This window comes from Notolepis coatsorum (assembly GCF_963971535.1).
Source record: "Notolepis coatsorum genome assembly, chromosome: 3".
Classification (NCBI taxonomy): Eukaryota; Metazoa; Chordata; class Actinopteri; order Aulopiformes; family Paralepididae; genus Notolepis; species Notolepis coatsorum.
The window spans coordinates 32,216,773-32,237,291 of NC_140167.1; the positions used below are offsets into that span (position 1 = coordinate 32,216,773).

Below are 20,519 nucleotides of genomic sequence, written 5' to 3' on the forward strand. Positions count from 1 at the left end.
ACATGCCAATGGCATCCGGGGCCTTGTTGTTGTTAAAGCCATTTTGCTATAGAAAACACAAGACATTATTGGCACATTGTAAAATTAGTGAAGGAGGAATATTTACTTAAAACTCTTCTGAAATGGGTTATGTGATTGCTTGGAATGTATACGGTTTCAACTTGACAGCATAAACATTCTAAATGGACCCAAGTGCATTCCCTGTTGGAGTGTTTGCTAATATTAATAGCTGACAGGAAATGAACCAATGGGGCCAACTGATCCATACTGATCTGTGTTATTGATTAGATAGTTAAATAATTAGTCTCCCTCTGCTGCCCTTTCCTGGGCACTGAGGCAGCAGCAGCAGGATAGCATAGGGGATAATTAATAGGTTTGTGGGACAGCTGGGCTGAGGTTGTTTGTCCCCGTGAGATGAGTGGTGAAGTCTTTTGACCTCAGATGTTTTGTTTTGTTTCTTGCTGTATTTGTTTGAAATAAGAGGAGAATAAGAACCTTCGCAATATTTAATCAGAAATCTGTGGTGAATCATTGTTGGAAAGCAGCGCACGAGTGTGAGTCAGAAAGAATCCCCCCTCTAGCCGGGATGATGGCGGTAGTATGTATTTAAAATATACGAGATCGAGATGCCATTACAGTTGATAATGTCCGGGACGATGCAAGTAGCAATAGCATCCTTGCCCTTGTCAATGTCATCATCTGCATTGTTAGCAGTGTCCCAGGAATACTAAACAACATCCAACCATCATCCACCAGGTCATTTGATCCACTCCGTCCGAGAAACAGGTCTGGGATTGATTGGAGATCCAACAAAGTCCAACTGATCAAGTCAAGTCAAGAGATTTATTTGTCACGGCATACAAGTATACAATGAAATGCGGGTGGTCTTGCCCGCAACGATGTGCAAATAACATAATAGAATCAACATTGTGCAATAAACAATAAACAATAAGCAATAAGCAATAAACAAGTAACATGTTAGGGCATATCGGTATATGTACATAAGTTATTTACAGAGCATGGAGGACATACTAGGTCCTTTGGTAGTGTCTTCCTGTACATGCTAATTTTTTTTTGATCCACTTTTTCTCCCATTTTCTATATTTTCTGCCATCCCAATTTCGTATCATCCAATTCAACCCTCCCCTGTCACGAACGCTGTTTCTTGCCTCCCACAAGCCGGGTGCAATGTGGACTAAGTCATACATAGCACAAGTCCCCTCCGGTACTTGAGGTAACAGCAGTCGCATCTTTTCACCTGCGTAGCTCGATCTCTCAGTGGCGAGGAGTAACGCGTGGGAGGCTCATGCTGCCCCCGACACTTCCTGATTCTACTGCGCAGGCGCACCAACCGACCTGTAGGAGTCGCTGTCCACAACGCCCGATCCCCGCCCATCAGTTTCCCACCCCCTAATACGGCCAATGTGTATTAGTACGGACGACCAGCTAAACTGAAAGCAAATGTGGAGCGCTGGGCTCGAACAGGCAAGCCCAGCGTCTCCAGATTTCGTGGTGAGCGCCTTGCCCACTACGCCACGTAGCCGCCCCCTGTACATGCTAATTTATACAATCTCCGGTTATACTATACTATTTTTTAAGTGACCTTTCCTTAGTGGCCATAAGTGTGGGCGTGTGCAGCATGAGTATGTGCTTGCTCATGTTAAAGTAGCTGCTAGTGTGTGAGCGTGTACAGTGTGTGTGTTGTGTGTGTGCTCATGTGTGCTTGTGTGTGGAGAGTTCAGTGTTCAGGGCTCTGATGGCCTGGGGGAAGAAGCTGAGCCGAAGTCTCTCTGTCCTAGCAGCTGGTGTTCGCAGGCGTCTGCCTGACCTGAGCAGCATGAACAGGCTGTTGTTGGGGTGGTGTGGGTCTTTCATTATTCTGCAGGCTCTGGATTTGCACCTCTTGTTGTATAGAACCTGCAGGGGTGGTAGTGCAATACCCGTGGTACGCTCGGCTGAGCGCACCACTCTTTGTAGGGCCTTCTTGTCCTGTGCCGTGCTGTTTCCATACCAGGCAGTGATGTTTCCAGTCAAGATGCTCTCTACAGCTCCGGAGTAGAAGGACTGGAGTATCTTCCCAGATACTCTGAACTTCCTTAACTGTCTCAGGTGGTAGAGGCGTTGCTTCGCCTTTTTTACGACTGAGTCTATGTGTATTGTCCATGTCAGATCCTCTGCGATATGGACCCCCAGGTACTTAAAGCTGCTCACCCTGTCCACGGTAGCCCCGTTAATCCTCAGTGGTGTGTGTGTCTCCTGCTGTCCTCTCCTATAATCCACGATCAGCTCCTTGGTTTTACCAATGTTCAGGAGCAGGCTGTTGTCCTGGCACCATCGTTCCAGTACCTCAACCTCCTCCCGGTAGGCCTTCTCGTCGTTGTCCAAGATCAGCCCCACCACCACTGTGTCGTCCGCAAACTTCACTATGGAGTTGGAGCTGAACTTGGCCACACAGTCATGTGTGTATAGTGAGTACAGCAGGGGGCTCAGAACACAGCCCTGGGGGGACCCGATGCTCAGGGTGATGGTGTTGGAGGTCTGACCCCCCACCCTGACCGCCTGGGGCCTTTCACTCAGAAAGTCCAGTATCCAGGCGCTCGGAGCGGAGCTCAGACCCAGCTCGATCAGCTTGTCCACCAGTCTGGTGGGGACTATGGTGTTGAACGCTGAGCTGTAGTCAATGAACAACAGTCTCACATAGCCCCCCTTCTGACGGTCCAGGTGAGAGAGGGTGCTGTGCAGTACTTGGGAGACCGCATCGTCAGTGGACCTGTTTGGCCTGTATGCAAATTGCATAGGGTCCATATCACTGGGGAGGGAGGCACAAATGTGATCTTTGACCAGCCTCTCGAAACATTTCATGGCCACAGAGGTGAGTGCCACCGGTCTGTAGTCATTGAGACCTGCTGGGGAGGGTTTCTTTGGTACCGGGATAATGGTAGACATCTTGAAGCAGGCAGGGACCACTGACTCCTTCAGGGATCGATTAAATATGGTGGTGAACACAGGGGCTAGCTGGTTAGCACAGGACTTAAGTATGCGTCCTGTTATTCCATCTGGGCCAGCCGTCTTTCTGGTTTTCACCTGCATAAATGCTCTTCTCACACTGTGTACCGTCAATGAGCGTCCTCGCCCCCCCGCGGATGCCCCCCCCCCCCCTCCACAACAGCCGGCGCGCCAGTGACGTCACTAGCCGGTGAGCTAGCAGCGCCACTGTTTGCACCAAACCGCGCGTAGAAGGTGTTGGTCCGCGAGGGAGGCGTCGTCGCTCCCCATTGAGGGGGCACTGACTTTGTAGTCAGTTATTGTCTTCAGTCCCTGCCATAAGATCAGAGGATCCCTTTGATTCCCTTTTCAGTGAGCTGAACGCAGCCTCGCCTGACTGTCCGTTGTGACCTCTTTGAGAATCACTCTAGGAAAATCACTATATTGAGGGAAGAATGTGTTGGTTTGTGCCGTCAATATCGGGCAGTTATGCTCTCGACCATGCAGATCTTTAGCTCCGGGCTCTGGGGGATGTCGGACGATCACGTCCACATTTTCTGGTGCATGAACCTCCTCTTTGTGAGCAACTCTGAGGAAGATATCTACAGTGTCACGGTTACATGAGCCTCTGGTTTCCCCCATTCAGCATCACGACGAGAGGTAATCCTGAGTATCCTCTTAACATCACCACTGACTCGATCCTCAGAAGGAACCGTTTCAAGTTCTCCTGTAGCAGCTCAAGTTCTGGCTCCTCTTTGATCCGTTTAAGGACACAGAGATTTTTCAGCTCCATCATCTCTGCCATTGTATGGGACAATTTGTCTATATAATAATAATAATAATAATAATAATAATAATAATAATAATAATAATAATAATAATAATAATAATAATAATAATAATAATAATAATAATAATAATAATAATAATAATAATAATAATAATAATAATAATAATAATAATAATAATAATAATAATAATAACTTTATTTGTATAGTACCTTTCATACAAGAATTGCAGCTCAAAGTGCTTTACAGCAGAAAAAAGACAGGCACAAAAGAGCACATAAAGTGCAGACATATAAAATCACAGTTTTTCACATTAGGATCTAGCATCCCAATAGGCCACTTTGTTTATGGTTTGATTCTATGGCATAAAATTTACATATAAAACAAGCATATAAAAGATAGCAGCAAGGTAAGGCAAATCTCAGTATTAAAATGACGTAAAAAATATATAAAACAAGCATAAAAAGATAGCAGCAATGTTTTTTAACATCCCAATAGGCCTCTCTGTTTACGGGTTGATTGAGTTTTAAAATAGGCAGTAATAAAAAATAATACAAATAGAATAGACAGAGTAAAAATAGTGCAGTAAAAAGTTATATAAAATAGAATAGACAGTAAAATGATGCAGTACTACAGTGCAATAAAATAGTTAAATAAAATAGCCCACATTTACAATACAATGATCTGGTTAAAGCGGGCTCCTGGGTTACTTTACAGGATATGGTTCTGAATTACTTTACAGAACAGCAGCGCAGCTCAACTTTGAGTTTCTTTACAAAGTCCAGTTCTAAATTACTTCATAGAACAGTTCTGAATTACTTTACTGAACAGTTGTTCGAACTATTAGAGCAGCTCTGCCAAAGCACACTGGTTGAAGTGGGCTCCTGAGTTACTTTACAGGATATGGTTCTGAGTTACTTTACAGAACAGCAGAGCAGCTCAACTCACTTTTAGTTTCTTTACAAAGGTCTGTTCTAAATTACTCTATAGAACAGTCCGAACAACAGGGCAGCTCAACTCACTTTGAATTTCTTCACAAAGGTCTGTTCTAAATTACTTTATAGAACAGTCCGAACAACAGGGCAGCTCCTTCTTACTTTGAGTTTCTTTACAAAGTTCAGTCCTAGATGTTTTATAGAACAGTTCTGAATTACTTTACAGAACAGTTGTAATTACTATTAGAGCAGCTCTGCCAAAGCACACGGTAGTATATAAACAGTGTTGATGTACAGTAATGAGTCTAGGCAGATTACAGTGCATAAGAGTAAAAAGCAGCATAGAACTGACGCATGAATTTGACAGGAAGTGCATAAAAGTAGGCAGAATAAAAATACTGCAGGTAAAATAAATTGTATGTCAAGATATCAAGTCTGCCTGATTTAAATGCCTGAGCAAATTAGCGAATTGGCTTCCCTGATGCTTTTGGGCAGTTTGTTCCATAGTTTTGGGGCATAATTAACATCTGTATCTCTGTTCGTTATCATGTAACTGTGGACACTGGATGCCATAGTGACAATATAGAAATAATCACAGTTTAGTTAGAGTTTTGAGAACTGAACATTCTGATGATTGTTCAGGAATTCCAAAATAGAAAAAATAATAAAGTACACCTCAAGCCTCCTTATCACAGCAATCGCTATAACATAGATTTAATTACATAGACTTATGTCTCCCTCTTCATGACAGCAGGTCATGGTGAACCTTAAGGCTATTTGTTACAGGAAGTGTACTGAACGTTTTCTAAGCGGATACAGTTTAAAACACACAAAAGACCCACCCCACCCCATACACACACACACACGCACACAGTGTTGTTTGAGCAGCTCAGGCAGCTAAGATTGAGCTAAGATTGAGTTTGACCGTTTGAATTCCTTCCACTTCTCGCTCCCACCCAGAGCATAGAGACTATAGAGTACGAAGCCATCTCCGTCCTCCATGCAGAAGGTTCAGAGGTCAAATATATTCCCTCTGGGAGCACTGAACACAATAACATCCCAACTGGGGTGCAATTGGGAAGCCAGCTCATCCTCTATGTAGTCGATTTAGTCCCCTGAGGACCTTTTAGATGCCGGCCCTTTCGCTGGCTTCAGCTACATGCTGCCGAGTGTGTGGCGATAGAAGTGATTGATGGTGTGTGTACAGTAGGGAAGGTATAGGATGTGCCTTCCTTCCTCTTGTGCACTGGCGTGTGGTGTGTGTGTGCGTGCGTGTGTGTGTGCGTGTGTGAGTGTGTGAGTGTGAGTGTGTGAGTGTGTGAGAGAGTGAGAGAGTGAGAGAGTGCAGTTTTGCATATTTTGGTCTGTATATTTGCCTGTGTGGCTTTCTAGGCTTTTGTTCCTAGATGTCCTCTCCTAATGGAATGAAAATCAGACACTGGACACAGCAGCACAGCAGATGGTTCACCTCTTTAGATATCCTCTCCAGATTTTAAACCCTTACAAATATATCTATTATAAATATACTTACTATACTCTATATATAAATATGTATATATGTATATATATATATATATATATATATATATATATATATATATATATATATATATATATATATATATATATATATATATATATATATATATATATATATATATATATATATATATATATGTATATACAAATATTACCTCAAATATTACCTTTCAACTAACTCCATACTTAGCTCTCAACAATCTGGTTTTAGAGCCAAACATAGTACAACATCAGCCATCACTTTGGTTACAAATGACATTATTTCAGCATTAGATAAGAAGAAACATTGTGCTGCCCTCTTTGTTGACTTATCAAAAGCATTTGACACAGTTGATCACTACTTACTTCTAAAGAAACTATCTAATATTGGGTTGGATGATAATGCCTGTGTCTGGTTTCAGGATTATCTATCTTCTAGGCGGCAGTGTGTGAAGTTAGGTCAAGCACAATCTGAATTCTTGGCCATGACTAAAGGTGTGCCACAAGGTTCAGTTTTGGGTCCTGTCCTTTTTACAATTTATATTAATGATATTGTTTCTTCTTTGTATGGATGTCATGCCCATCTGTATGCTGATGACACAATTGTGTACTGTATTGCAGACTCTGTACAGCTGGCCTTTGAGAAATTGCAACTTTCCTTTTATGCTCTACAGGATGCCCTTACTAGTCTTAAATTGGTTCTTAATGCTAGTAAGACAAAGTTTATGTTATTTTCAAGAGCAAGGAATATTAACCTTGATGATGTGAGGATATCTATTGTCAGTGGCTCTTGTATAGAGAGAGTCACTGAGTATAAATATCTTGGCCTGTGGCTTGACGAGAAATTAACATTTAAGTTCCATGTGGAAAATCTTGCCACTAAACTGCGACAGAAAATTGGTTTCCTGTACAGAAACAGATCCAATTTTCCTCTATTTAGTAGAAAAAGAATTGTGGAATCAGTCTTCTTATCAGTTTTGGACTATGGTGATGTAATTTATAGGCATGCTGCGGCATCAACTCTTAAACCTCTGGATTCTGCATATCACTCAGCTCTCAGATTTATAACTGGTGACAGATATGATACTCACCATTGTGTCCTGTATGATAGGGTGGGTTGGCCTTCTCTTGCAGAAAGGCGCAACAAACACTGGTATTTATTTATTTTTAAAGCCCTTATTGGTAAACAACCTGTTTATATCTCCTCACTGTTAAATTGGAATATTGGAACCTATTCAACTCGATCGAATGACTGGATGGTTCTTAGGGTGCCTCAAGTGTGTTCTGATCTAGGGAAGTCAGCCTTTTCCTTTGATGCCTCTAACTCATGGAATGTCCTTCAACTCACGCTAAAATTGGAGGTTCTCCCTTCCCTTGGAATGTTTAAATGTATGATTTCAGACCATTGTGTGACTACCTGTAACTGTTTTAGTTGATATTTTAAAATTATTTTTAAACGTTTTTAATTTGTTTTACTCTGGTGTTTAAATTTCTGTGAATATTGTTTTTATTATGTACTGTACAATCGTCGTTTCTGTAAATGAGGGAAACCTCAGATGCTTACGATTTTAAATAAAGGTTGAAATGAAAAATGTTTTTTTCCCCACCAAATTGTTAATAAACTACTGAAAATGGTTCGGCAGCATCTCTACACATTTACTCTCATTGAGAATGCAAGAATCTATTATGTTAATTGATAGGTTTGACCTATTGAGAAGTTCTCCCTCTCTAGGGGAAGAATGTGAAAGGTTCTGCACAAATAAATGTGTATAGTTCATACAAAAAAAAAGGTTATCTCAAAAAAGGTTTTTGAGTAGAGGATACCTTTATCAAACACAGGGCAATTGGATAATAATAAATTGAAGACTTAATTATATTTCAGGAGCAAGTACACAAATAAATCCCATTTTATTATCACAAAACTCCATAATATTTCATGAGATTTCATTAGTCCTGAAGTACATCTTGTTGGTTTCTCACCATACGAGCCACGTCTTCTCTCTGTCACCAACCCTCAGCACCCTAAGGTCCGCAATGTGTTCAACCTGGACTTCCCTGACAGCAACCACCTGGCTAAAACCCTGACCGTCGTCACTGGCATCGACATGGTCAACCTCACCCATCACAACTTCTTTGCCTCCAAGGAGAAAGTGACCCAGGTAAGAAACCACACAGCATATTAGAGCTGTCAGAACGGATTTCAATATTAAAATTTCATTCAAATTTGTATATATATATGAATTTGACTACCAAACTACCAATAGAATGTAAATAAATAAGCAACAATAATAGTGAACTGAAAACGCATTACTGCATGCCAATAACTGGTGTATAAGCACAGCACAATGCCTAATGATTGTTTCTCATTGGTCCTACCCCATAATAGCAAATACAACTGATTGATTGATTGATTGATTGATTGATTGATTGATTGATTGATTGATTGATTGATTGATTGATTGAAAACTTTATTAACAGATTGCAGAATGGGTACAATACAGTACAGCTCAATACACACAATTGTTAAGGGGATGCAGACCAGAGAAAGACTTTCGTCTTGTTTACATCAGGGTCCCCCATTTTCAATTCATCAGCACATATATGACATACATGACATACAGATATTCAGTACTGCTACATCTATACATTTATGACATACCAGATTTGCAAATACAGTACTGTTTGTGATACAGAAGGAGTCAAGAAAAGGGAGTATATACATTTGACGTAGAAACTGTACATTGGAGGAGGTTGGGTGGGGTTGTGTGGGGGGGGTTGGGTACATTGGGATATTGTCAACCATACTGGGTAATTTACATTGGAGGTGGTTGGGGGGGGGGGGAGAAACACTGTATAAACAAGCAAAACTGTACATTGAGGGGGGGGGGGGGGGGAGACACTGTACAAACAAGCAAAATTGTACATTGGACTATTGACAAAACTCACAATGAACTTGTTAATATTGTAAGCATTTCACACCCTGATATGATGTGTTAATATTATGTGAAGTATATCATTCATGTGTCTCATTTCAACCTATTCATAGTGGAATGGTATTCTTAGTAATATACAAGTTAGTAGTATTTAGGGTTAGTAGTATAAAGGTTAGTAGTATTTAGGGTTAGTAGAGTTAGTAGTATTTAGAGTTAGTAGTCCAAGGGTTAGGGACAATGAATAGCCTCTTTATCTGCCATACATAGTATAATGTACTTCCTTTTGTACTGTCGCTCAAACACAACTGTGGGGTCGTTATGCAGAGCTTGATGAGGCTGTGGCTTCCTCCCCGACAAGGTGTCCTCCGTCCCTCTGTGGTCTTCTCTTGGACTTTATGACTCAAATATCCGGATGTAATCAACTGTAATGCAATCACAATCTGTGCTGTGTTCACAGTCAACATGTACAGTATGCCCATCATTTCCTGAGGTCATTATGTCAGGGCCCTCTAGTGGTGAATATAGAGGTTGGTTTCAGTTTATGTAGCTCAGTTAGACACTGAGTACAATTGAGTATAATGTCCGTTTATGCTTTGTTGTGAAATTCATTTCAGAACTGGGCAGCTGATGTTCTTGCCATTACTTACAATGCAGCAAGAACCAATGCTTGCAGACAAGTCTTCCTGGAGAAAATGTACGTGAAAGGTCTCTGTTTTTTCAGTTCAGGTTTGACAGTCTCAATCGTGGGTACATGTCATCGTTATAGTGTGAATTATGGAAGGGCTAGGGGGGGTCTTAAACCCCCCGTGTGACCCATGACCCCCCCCCCCCTGAAAGAAACAATAATCGATAGTCTACAGTACTGGGCCACTAACAACCTGCCTTCAACAAACTGGACTGCCATGTTGATGAAACCATGCCAAACGTGCTGATATCCTTTGTTCCATTCTAGATATGTCCGCATCTCTCTTCAGACCAACAAGGACGGCAAAATCCCTGTCAAGAAGTGGGTTACAAGCTTAATTTCTTTTTCGATCGTACACAGTATTGTAAATTAATTCGTTAATTTGTCCACATTCTATTTCTTGTGTTGCTTCAGTGTTTACAAGATGTTCCCAGCTGATAAGAAGCGAGTGGAGAGTGCCCTGTCCTCAGCCAATCTCCCTAAAGGAAAGGTTGGAAAAGTGTCCTGTTTTCCCGGAGTTGTGTGTCAGGCCCTGCGTAACTCTCACCAGCGAACCCCCGTTTGTTGTGATTTGTTGTCTGTTGTTATCTCAGTGGACGGATGGAGGAACCGCATTCGCTGCATTCAAATATTATTCAATATTTATCCCATCAGCAGAGGGCTGATAAGTGCTCCGAAGTCTCAGCGCCGCGGGTATAGGCTTTCACCTGGGACAAATAGATTCTGATTCACTTTTCACCTCATTTTAATCCTGTCTCCAGACAAACAGGGCTGTCGTGTCATTAATCATGGTCCGGTGTGTTTTTCTGCCAGTACGACACCATGAAGCCGGATGTGTTCACCGAGGCGGCCTTCAAGGCCTTCCTGACGAACCTCTGCCCGCGCCCAGAGATCTACGAGATCTTCACTTCCTAGTGAGTTCCTCCACCTCATCGTCTCCTGATGTCACTTGGTAATCCTGTATGTGCCAAGGCTCCTCCACCACAGCTAGTCAGAGCTGCTCTAAAAATACTTAGATGGTATTTTTATTTAATAGTAATGAAACCATGGCACATTTCATTATGCCCGCCTCACGCTTGGTCAGTTCCGACCTCCGGCTAATGCGGCAGCTCCATGGCACCGGTACAGGTGGTGGGTAGTGGGCAGCAGTGGACACTGGCAACATAAGTACTGATGTCACCCCCTCCACCCTTCCTCCCAGTGCCAACAAACCCTACATGACCAAAGAGTCCTTTGCCAAGTTCCTCAATGAGAAGCAGAGAGACTCGCGGCTCAACGCAGAGCTCTTCCCCCGCCTCCGGCCAGACCAGATCAAAGCCCTGATTGACAAGTATGAACCCTGCTCCTCCACTGCTCACAGAGGTGAGACGTGTTGATGTTTTTGTAGTTTCTGTTTGAGAATGAGCCTGCAGGCCCGTGTTCTTTCCACTGTGCTGCAGACTGCTGCCGTGGGCTATCGTCGCAAATTGATATTGATTTTGATTTGTTTTTACATAAAGTGGTATGAAATATTTGAATATATGAAGTTCTGGCAGGGGGTCCGATAACAAAAAGGTTTTAAGCCACACCACAACATGCAAACTGAAGTTTTAACCATTCATTACAGAATACAACAGTCCTTTTGTATATTCCGATGTTTACTCCTTCTCTCACATGGCAAAACAGACTGGCAATGTCACTAACTCACTCATTCAGTCACTCACTCATGGTAAACAAACTCTGTCCCTAGTGGCAGATCACACTTGTGACACTTTGCTGCGCATCTGTGACATTTTGTGTCCTCGCTCTGTCATTTGTGTCGCCGATATTTTAACGCACGTGTGTTGTTATCCGTGCAGGTCAGATTTCTCCAGAAGGACTTCTGTTCTACCTGATGGGGCCAGAGGCGTCGGTGGTCATTCAGGACCGTCTGGCTAAGTGTCAGGACATGACCCAGCCATTACCTCATTACTTCATCAAGTCCTCTCACAACACGTACCTGACAGGTCAGAAGGAGAGGGACACACGGGTACAGGCACAAACATCATGGCACACCTGTCTCAATGGTGATGTTGTGTTGCTGTTGAGTATGTATGATGGTGTATGGTGTTGAATTGTGATAGATGACATCGTTTAGAACATGTATTTGAACATGAATTGGAACTGTATGAATTGTAATTGACATGATCTAGTAGTGAGTTACATGATCTTACGTGAATTGTGATTTAACACCAATTATTCTCAACCACAATCCACATTATGATGGAGACTCTGGAGAGGTCTCTTTGGCAAATGTGCAAATTAAATAGTTTTTAGGGACAGGATTATTTCTGGATTTTCCTGAGACTCTCGTGTCTCTTTGTGTCCTTCCTGTGCAGCGGGTCAGTTCTCCGGTGTGTCGTCTCCAGAGATGTACCGGCAGTGTCTGCTGTCTGGCTGCAGGTGTCTGGAGCTAGACTGCTGGAAGGGGAAGCCTCCGGATGAGGAGCCAATCATAACCCACGGCTTCACCATGACAACCGAGATCCTCTTCAAGGTGTTGTTACTGTATGCGTGGTTCTCGCCTAGAAGCACTATTGGAAGGAAATGACAAGCCGCCACTCGTTTGTCTACTAGCTTGTTTGTCTACTAGCTTGTTTGTCTACTAGCTAACTGATATTCATTACGGATGATGGGATGTGACATTTTGATGTCAGGCTAACGGCTGACTCCTGTTCATTCCAGCTGTGATTGTAGTTCCATGTCGAGGAATACTTCCTTATAAATGCCTTATAAAAGAACTGTGGGATACATAGCATCTCCTTCTGTCCCTAGCTTCTCACACAGCCTGTCCTACAGGCCCTACAGACGTAGGACATAATACTACGAGTGCCCCCCTCCCCCCTTTGCTCAACGTCCAATGAGGTGTCTGCAAAGATGATTGAATGTAGTCTGGTGAATCAATTTCACCAGTTACAGTGTTTCTCTTGAGGGGAGGGGGGGGGGGGGGGGGGGCATTTTCAGGATCCCGCCTAAGGCCCAACAGACCCACAGGACGGCCCTGTCCTCACACACTCACATGTGAAAGCGTTGTTTGTAGGCCATGCTAAACTTTTAATTCCAACTCTTTAAGAACCTTTAAGAAACTTGTTTATCCGAACTGCTCGGGAACGGAGACTCAAATGGTCATTAGACTCATATGTTTGGCTTATTGAAATATAGAAAATATCTCTTCTGAAATAACGTAAGTTGTTTCCAAGTCCAGTACAGTACAACATTTGTTTTATGGAAACGGCATGCTTAGGGGGGAAAACGCAAACGTGATAATTGAACCACCGTCATTTTGGAACTCTGATGAGGTTTTACTGTACTGTACATATTTCACATTTACATTAAAGGTAGTATAACCCACTACTGCCTTTGTCTATATTAGTGATTCATTGGATTGAAGTTGGTTAAGCCTTTGATACAAGGACAGCATGGGACGGCTAAACATGAGCTTTACTAAACATGAACTCTGAGGCTGTTTACACTGGTAATGTTTGTAAAAACAGACCTGTATTTAGGTTGTGAAAAAAAAAATTCCATCTACAATTCAAAGCCTTCAAGAACATAATATGTGATAATATGCCCACAGTTTAGATTGGCAGATAAGATCAAGGATTGTTTATGTCACTTTAATTTCCCCAGCGAGCAGTACAGTGCACGCCAATCCATTTTTACATAATTGTACATTCCGCACATGGCCTACTGTATTAATTGACAGTGTACCAAGCCTCCTGTGAATGAGGGAGTGCAGTGTGTTCTGCCTCTGTGCGACAGCTTCCTGTGTACAGGCGCCAGCCGGTGTCCATGGAGACGGAACAGTGTCATGACGTGGCGTTAGAGTGTCATGATGCGCTCATGCATGCACTGGTGTGTTTGTTTATGTGGATTCATTACAAATGGCATAAACAGTCACACACACACACACACACACACACACACACACACACACACACACACACACACACACACACACACACACGTTATTGACGTTATATATTACTGTTGTAAAGCACTCTGTGCACTCGTGCTAAGAAGGGTGCTATATAAATAAAGTTTTACTTACTTAACTTACTTATTCTTCAAGTGATGTTTCACCGAAACACGACCCCCACACACAAATAAACCTGCGCTCGTCCGCTCTTACTCAACACCTCCATGTAAGGGCAGCCAGAGGTCCACACTCCCTGCCCCGGGGTCACCTCAGTCCCATTTACTGTAAAATTGGAGGATGTGATGGCCTTGGAGCCGTCTCAAGGACCCTTAGTTAGAAGCGTCACGCTGTCTCTGCCCCCGTCTGGAAGTAACCATTGTGATTGCCTCTGTCTGTCTGTCTGTCTGTCTGTCTGTCTGTCTGTCTGTCTGTCTGTCTGTCTGTCTGTCTGTCTGTCTGTCTGTCTGTCTGTCTGTCTGTCTGTCTGTCTGTCTGTCTGTCTGTCTGTCTGTCTGTCTGTCTGTCTGTCTGTCTGTCTGTCTGTCTGTCTGTCTGTCTGTCTGTCTGTCTGTCTGTCTGTCTGTCTGTCTGTCTGTCTGTCTGTCTGTCTGTCTGTCTGTCTGTCTGTCTGTCTGTCTGTCTGTCTGTCTGTCTGTCTGTCTGTCTGTCTGTCTGTCTGTCTGTCTGTCTGTCTGTCTGTCTGTCTGTCTGTCTGTCTGTCTGTCTGTCTGTCTGTCTGTCTGTCTGTCTGTCTGTCTGTCTGTCTGTCTGTCTGTCTGTCTGTCTGTCTGTCTGTCTGTCTGTCTGTCTGTCTGTCTGTCTGTCTGTCTGTCTGTCTGTCTGTCTGTCTGTCTGTCTGTCTGTCTGTCTGTCTGTCTGTCTGTCTGTCTGTCTGTCTGTCTGTCTGTCTGTCTGTCTGTCTGTCTGTCTGTCTGTCTGTCTGTCTGTCTGTCTGTCTGTCTGTCTGTCTGTCTGTCTGTCTGTCTGTCTGTCTGTCTGTCTGTCTGTCTGTCTGTCTGTCTGTCTGTCTGTCTGTCTGTCTGTCTGTCTGTCTGTCTGTCTGTCTGTCTGTCTGTCTGTCTGTCTGTCTGTCTGTCTGTCTGTCTGTCTGTCTGTCTGTCTGTCTGTCTGTCTGTCTGTCTGTCTGTCTGTCTGTCTGTCTGTCTGTCTGTCTGTCTGTCTGTCTGTCTGTCTGTCTGTCTGTCTGTCTGTCTGTCTGTCTGTCTGTCTGTCTGTCTGTCTGTCTGTCTGTCTGTCTGTCTGTCTGTCTGTCTGTCTGTCTGTCTGTCTGTCTGTCTGTCTGTCTGTCTGTCTGTCTGTCTGTCTGTCTGTCTGTCTGTCTGTCTGTCTGTCTGTCTGTCTGTCTGTCTGTCTGTCTGTCTGTCTGTCTGTCTGTCTGTCTGTCTGTCTGTCTGTCTGTCTGTCTGTCTGTCTGTCTGTCTGTCTGTCTGTCTGTCTGTCTGTCTGTCTGTCTGTCTGTCTGTCTGTCTGTCTGTCTGTCTGTCTGTCTGTCTGTCTGTCTGTCTGTCTGTCTGTCTGTCTGTCTGTCTGTCTGTCTGTCTGTCTGTCTGTCTGTCTGTCTGTCTGTCTGTCTGTCTGTCTGTCTGTCTGTCTGTCTGTCTGTCTGTCTGTCTGTCTGTCTGTCTGTCTGTCTGTCTGTCTGTCTGTCTGTCTGTCTGTCTGTCTGTCTGTCTGTCTGTCTGTCTGTCTGTCTGTCTGTCTGTCTGTCTGTCTGTCTGTCTGTCTGTCTGTCTGTCTGTCTGTCTGTCTGTCTGTCTGTCTGTCTGTCTGTCTGTCTGTCTGTCTGTCTGTCTGTCTGTCTGTCTGTCTGTCTGTCTGTCTGTCTGTCTGTCTGTCTGTCTGTCTGTCTGTCTGTCTGTCTGTCTGTCTGTCTGTCTGTCTGTCTGTCTGTCTGTCTGTCTGTCTGTCTGTCTGTCTGTCTGTCTGTCTGTCTGTCTGTCTGTCTGTCTGTCTGTCTGTCTGTCTGTCTGTCTGTCTGTCTGTCTGTCTGTCTGTCTGTCTGTCTGTCTGTCTGTCTGTCTGTCTGTCTGTCTGTCTGTCTGTCTGTCTGTCTGTCTGTCTGTCTGTCTGTCTGTCTGTCTGTCTGTCTGTCTGTCTGTCTGTCTGTCTGTCTGTCTGTCTGTCTGTCTGTCTGTCTGTCTGTCTGTCTGTCTGTCTGTCTGTCTGTCTGTCTGTCTGTCTGTCTGTCTGTCTGTCTGTCTGTCTGTCTGTCTGTCTGTCTGTCTGTCTGTCTGTCTGTCTGTCTGTCTGTCTGTCTGTCTGTCTGTCTGTCTGTCTGTGTGACAGGATGTGATTGAGGCCATTGCAGAGAGCGCCTTCAAGACCTCGCAGTACCCCGTCATCCTGTCCTTTGAGAACCACGTGGATTCGTAAGGCTGCTTTTCTTCCTGTCACAATTGAACCCTTTGCACAGAAGAAGCATATAGTTGAAATTTGTTTTGACAGGCCATGTATTTGCAGTTGTAAGATCAATCTAAATCACTTGGGAGTGTGAATGTGATATATCACACGAAGGTACTCGACCTCTACTGTCTTTAATTATGAATGAACACAACACTGTAATATCTTTAGATAATCCAGTTTGAAAACATTGTTCCTCTGAAAACTTAAAGCCGAATTACATGGGAGGTGTATATGTTATGTAGAGTTATATGGAGGTACTCAATTACAGATGATAGATCCTTTTTTTTCTCGTACTAACTTGTGCAAGCCATCAGCATAATTCCCCTATTACTAATGGAGTAGTACAATTCCATTATTGCAAATATAACATTGATGGAACCTCTCTCCGGAACACAATGATGGACCTTTCACTAAATCAAGGTACACTTGATGTGTTAACGAGTGCTACTGCGTCTTGTTCCAGGGTGAAGCAGCAGGAGAAGATGGCCAACTATTGTCAAACCATATTTGGTGAAGCTCTGCTGACGGAGCCGCTCGAGACGAACCCTGTGAGTAGCTGCTGTGTGTGTGTGTGTGTGTGGGTGTGTGGGTGTGTGGGTGTGTGTGTGTGTGTGTGTGTGTGTGTGTGTGTGTGTGCATGTTGTGTGTGTGTGCATGTTGTGTGTGTCTGTGAATATGTGAGATAGAGGGAGAGAGAGGTTGTATGCAATATTATATACTGTATGTGTTTTTATTTTAACAATCCTTTGTTTCCACTGTTTGCCTCTCAGTTAGTTTGACACTGTCTCTGTACCATCCAGTTGAAGCCGGGCCAGCAGATCCCCAGCCCGTCCGAACTCATGGGCAAGATCCTAATCAAGAACAAGAAAGGAAGCCACGCAAAGCCAAACCAGGCCAAGAAAACTGCTGTGGTGACCGCTGACCAGAACACGGTTCCAGCCAGCACCACCCCTGACCCCAGTGATACCACACCAGACCCTGGCAACACCGCACCCGGCACCCAGGAGAACCAAGGTGGGTAGTGGATTCAACTGAGCTGAGGCCTAAATCAGACTGCACTATCCAACTGCGTCTCCAGCTGCCTGCACATGATCACCGGTGATGTAGCTCTGTGCTGGCTGGGCCATTGTTTTTCAACGGAGAGAGAGAGGTAGTCAGGGCATGAGAGCCTTGCTCTAGAAGCACAGGATAGTCGGACCAATTTCACGTGTGTTTCAATTACCAAAGGCGTTCTGTCTAGACAAAGCTGGTCACATTTTTGAGACACGAGTCACTTGAAATAGTTTTTAAAGGATACTCTACAAAGAGTATAGTCTCACAATTATTGTCTTTGAAATCATAGCCTCACCTTTTGTTTCCACAAACAAGGAAGGGACCATATTCATTTTCTTCATACCAATTTTCAGTCATTTAACAGTTCCTCTTTAACAGCATATAGAATTCATACTCACGTCATTTGCTAGTATTTAATGTGAAGGACTGTCTGGTTTTTCACATACTGGTAAAGGTTACCCACATATGGAATGTGACAGAGGGAAATTAAATCATATGAAGCTTCCACATATATAAACTGTGAAAAAACATTTAATAAAAAAGAAAAACATCCATTAACCAATCTATTTTTGAACATCTGGTGAATGAGTATAAACCTCATCAATACAATCAGAAACACCCATGAGTGACAGTCCTACTACTATCATGAAAGCTGCCACAACATTAACTATAGTTATATTTCGTATAGCTTTGCGCTCTGCTCTATTGGAACTGTCCCTTTAATCATATGCTATCATGAAAACGTTCAACCACATGCACGCATCACACCTGCCTGACCACGCCCACATCCGCTCACATATAAGCAGGGTCATGGCCATACTACCAGCTCCTTCCCTACTTTCACCACAGTGAAGTACGTGTAGAGCAGCTGTTCAAGTTCAGTGCTTAAAGTAGTTAGTGTAGTTATAGGAGCTGTGTTGGCATTGTCTTTTGTTTTTCGCTCTCTCACTAATTTACGGGAGAAAGAAAGAATAATGTCGTCACCACCGGAGAGTCTAGAGGATTATTCTGACCTCCACCGGCGCTCACATCAATTGGCGGTGAGCGGCGGGCGCGGACGGTCTAAACAGATGTGTCAGTTGTGCGGGGTCGGCTGCTCAGGCATACGGCCCCGCAGAACAGTCGGCTCCAGGCGAGGATTCCTCCGTTACCTCTCCATCGCGTCCGATACAGATATAGAGACTAGCCGTTAGCCTGTAGCTAGCCGTTAGCTTGTCCGATGGACAATTGGGATTGCATGGAGGGGGTGGGGAGTTTTTGTTTGACGCCCCACGAAGACAGAGCTCTCTCCCCTCGGGCAGAGTGTGCTTTGTTTTCCTGGGAGCCCCGTTCTCCGAGTCTGGGTTCAAGTCAAAAAGAGAAAGTGGGTTGAGCCTCCCGCCGCGAGGGATGCGAGCTTGCGTGTTTTTTGTCCCCGAGCTTAGGGCTCCGCTGCCGACGCCACTGTATCTCTGGCAACGCCGTCCTGTGAGGGAGGCGAGCGTTGTCTGCCTTTTCTTTGGGCTAGGCAGTTGGCTATCTGGAGTGACCAGGCCTGCATCGCTATTCTCCACCTTACGCAGCTTCAGTAGCTAGCTGTTAGCTACCGGCTAACGGTTGGCCTGTAAGAGCTAGCCGTTAGCTTGTTGCTAGCCGTTAGCCTGTAGCTGGCCTGTAAGAGCTAGCCGTTAGTTTGTTGCTAACCGTTAGCGATAGCCGCGGGGAGATAGCGGGCCCTGGACATGTCGTCAGGCTGCACCACGGCCGGCCGCAGGATATGGGTGAAACGCCGGAGCAGGACTCCAGCCGTCGCCACTACTGGCCCCGCCAGCAAGAGGCCTTGTTAACGGGGAGACCACCATTGTTGATGTCAGTCGACCTGTGCCCGGGGGTACAGCTAATGAGCTCCGAGAAAGTAGGATACATTACCCCTTCTGAGTTGGGGGGGGGGGGGATGCAATGCAGACAAACAGCTGCATACAGTGCGACCATTTCACTCACATTTGCCCATTCATTTTTGGACACATCACACACCATCGGTGTGTGTACTGTACGTGTGCTGTCATAGCTCCACCTACAGGCCTAATGGAGAACACCAGGATGTGAATGGAGGGTGAATGTGAGGTATATCGTGTAAATAAGTTTTGATTGATCGCAAGACTACACTGTAAAAAAAATAAATAATAAGTTACCAGAACTTAAAAATATTGAGTTCAGTTACTGTGCATTAAGGTTTTCAGTTTTCAATCCATAATAAGTTAACAGAAAAATAAGTACACAACCACATTATTTCAACCTAATAAAACTATGTTTATTGTCATTGTTTTAAGAACACAAGTTGACTTGGTAATACTCACATTTTGAGTAAAAAAAAATGGCTTTTAACATGTGCAATGTTCAATGAAATAGAAAAATAAATAATCAAAATTGTTGATTAATCCCACTGGTCACAATGGTGACCGTAATAATGTTTTTCTTATAAGGCTCTGCAAATGTTACTGAATGATGTAGCAATGTATTTCCAGCTAAATTGAAATAATAAACAAATAAAGGGTCTCAATTAAATATGTGGTAGTAAAAAGAACCTGTGGGAAGATTTCAACAAGATAAATGCGACAACAGTGCAAAATATTTCACTATAATATTTCAGAGCAAAAAAAAAAGAAAAACATTTTTTTTTTTTGTTTTTTACTGCTGCCCCCTGTGCCTATGCAAATGCCCCCGCGTGCCTATGCAGGCACGCGTGCCTAGGGTTGCTGACCCCTGGTCTAAACTAATGGGGTGCAGTTACACAGGGAGAGACGATAGGGGGCGGTATCTTCCCAATTGAGCTCAGAGAGACTCTGCAACACTAGCGTGAGGCTCGATTGATGAAATATGAATTAAAATCGCCAATAAAACAAACGCTATATGTCGTTGGCGGCACTCAACTGGCGGCATGTCGTTGGCATCCAAAGTGTTAAGGGTGAAGGTAAAAATAGCGGGTGGCAAGTTTTTCGCACATAAGCCAGAGCCGTGGATAAAATCCGTTTTTTACACAAGCGAGGTTATCGACTGTGGTTGGCGTGCAGGATGTAAAGCTATTACTCTACAGGTGCATGTGCTTTCATGTAGCGCGCTATGCAACTGGTGTCACGGCTCTGCTTTTTTATTGCGTCGTATCAGGGCCCAGGGTGAGGTGGTTGAGGGGGGTGGACAAATAAACCTCCCCCCGGATATAGTTATATCCTTTATGAAACTGATTGACCGAGAGGTTGTGCCTTTCTACCTATCAGTCTCCCT

General features: G+C 43.9%; 1 protein-coding gene across 1 annotated transcript in view; it reads left to right on the forward strand.

Annotated features, from left to right (window-relative positions):
* The window catches only part of plcb2 (phospholipase C, beta 2), a gene marked incomplete at both ends in the record, with an annotated part of 65,004 nt that overhangs the window by 2,023 nt on the left and 42,462 nt on the right, over positions 1-20,519 (forward strand). Inside the window, 11 exons of the mRNA XM_084311144.1 lie at positions 8,245-8,385; positions 9,774-9,853; positions 10,112-10,165; positions 10,259-10,334; positions 10,658-10,758; positions 11,046-11,206; positions 11,683-11,829; positions 12,202-12,359; positions 16,089-16,171; positions 16,669-16,753; positions 17,006-17,219. Coding sequence (XP_084167270.1) covers positions 8,245-8,385; positions 9,774-9,853; positions 10,112-10,165; positions 10,259-10,334; positions 10,658-10,758; positions 11,046-11,206; positions 11,683-11,829; positions 12,202-12,359; positions 16,089-16,171; positions 16,669-16,753; positions 17,006-17,219 — 1,300 coding nt within the window. The remainder of the gene's footprint in view (positions 1-8,244; positions 8,386-9,773; positions 9,854-10,111; positions 10,166-10,258; positions 10,335-10,657; positions 10,759-11,045; positions 11,207-11,682; positions 11,830-12,201; positions 12,360-16,088; positions 16,172-16,668; positions 16,754-17,005; positions 17,220-20,519) is intronic.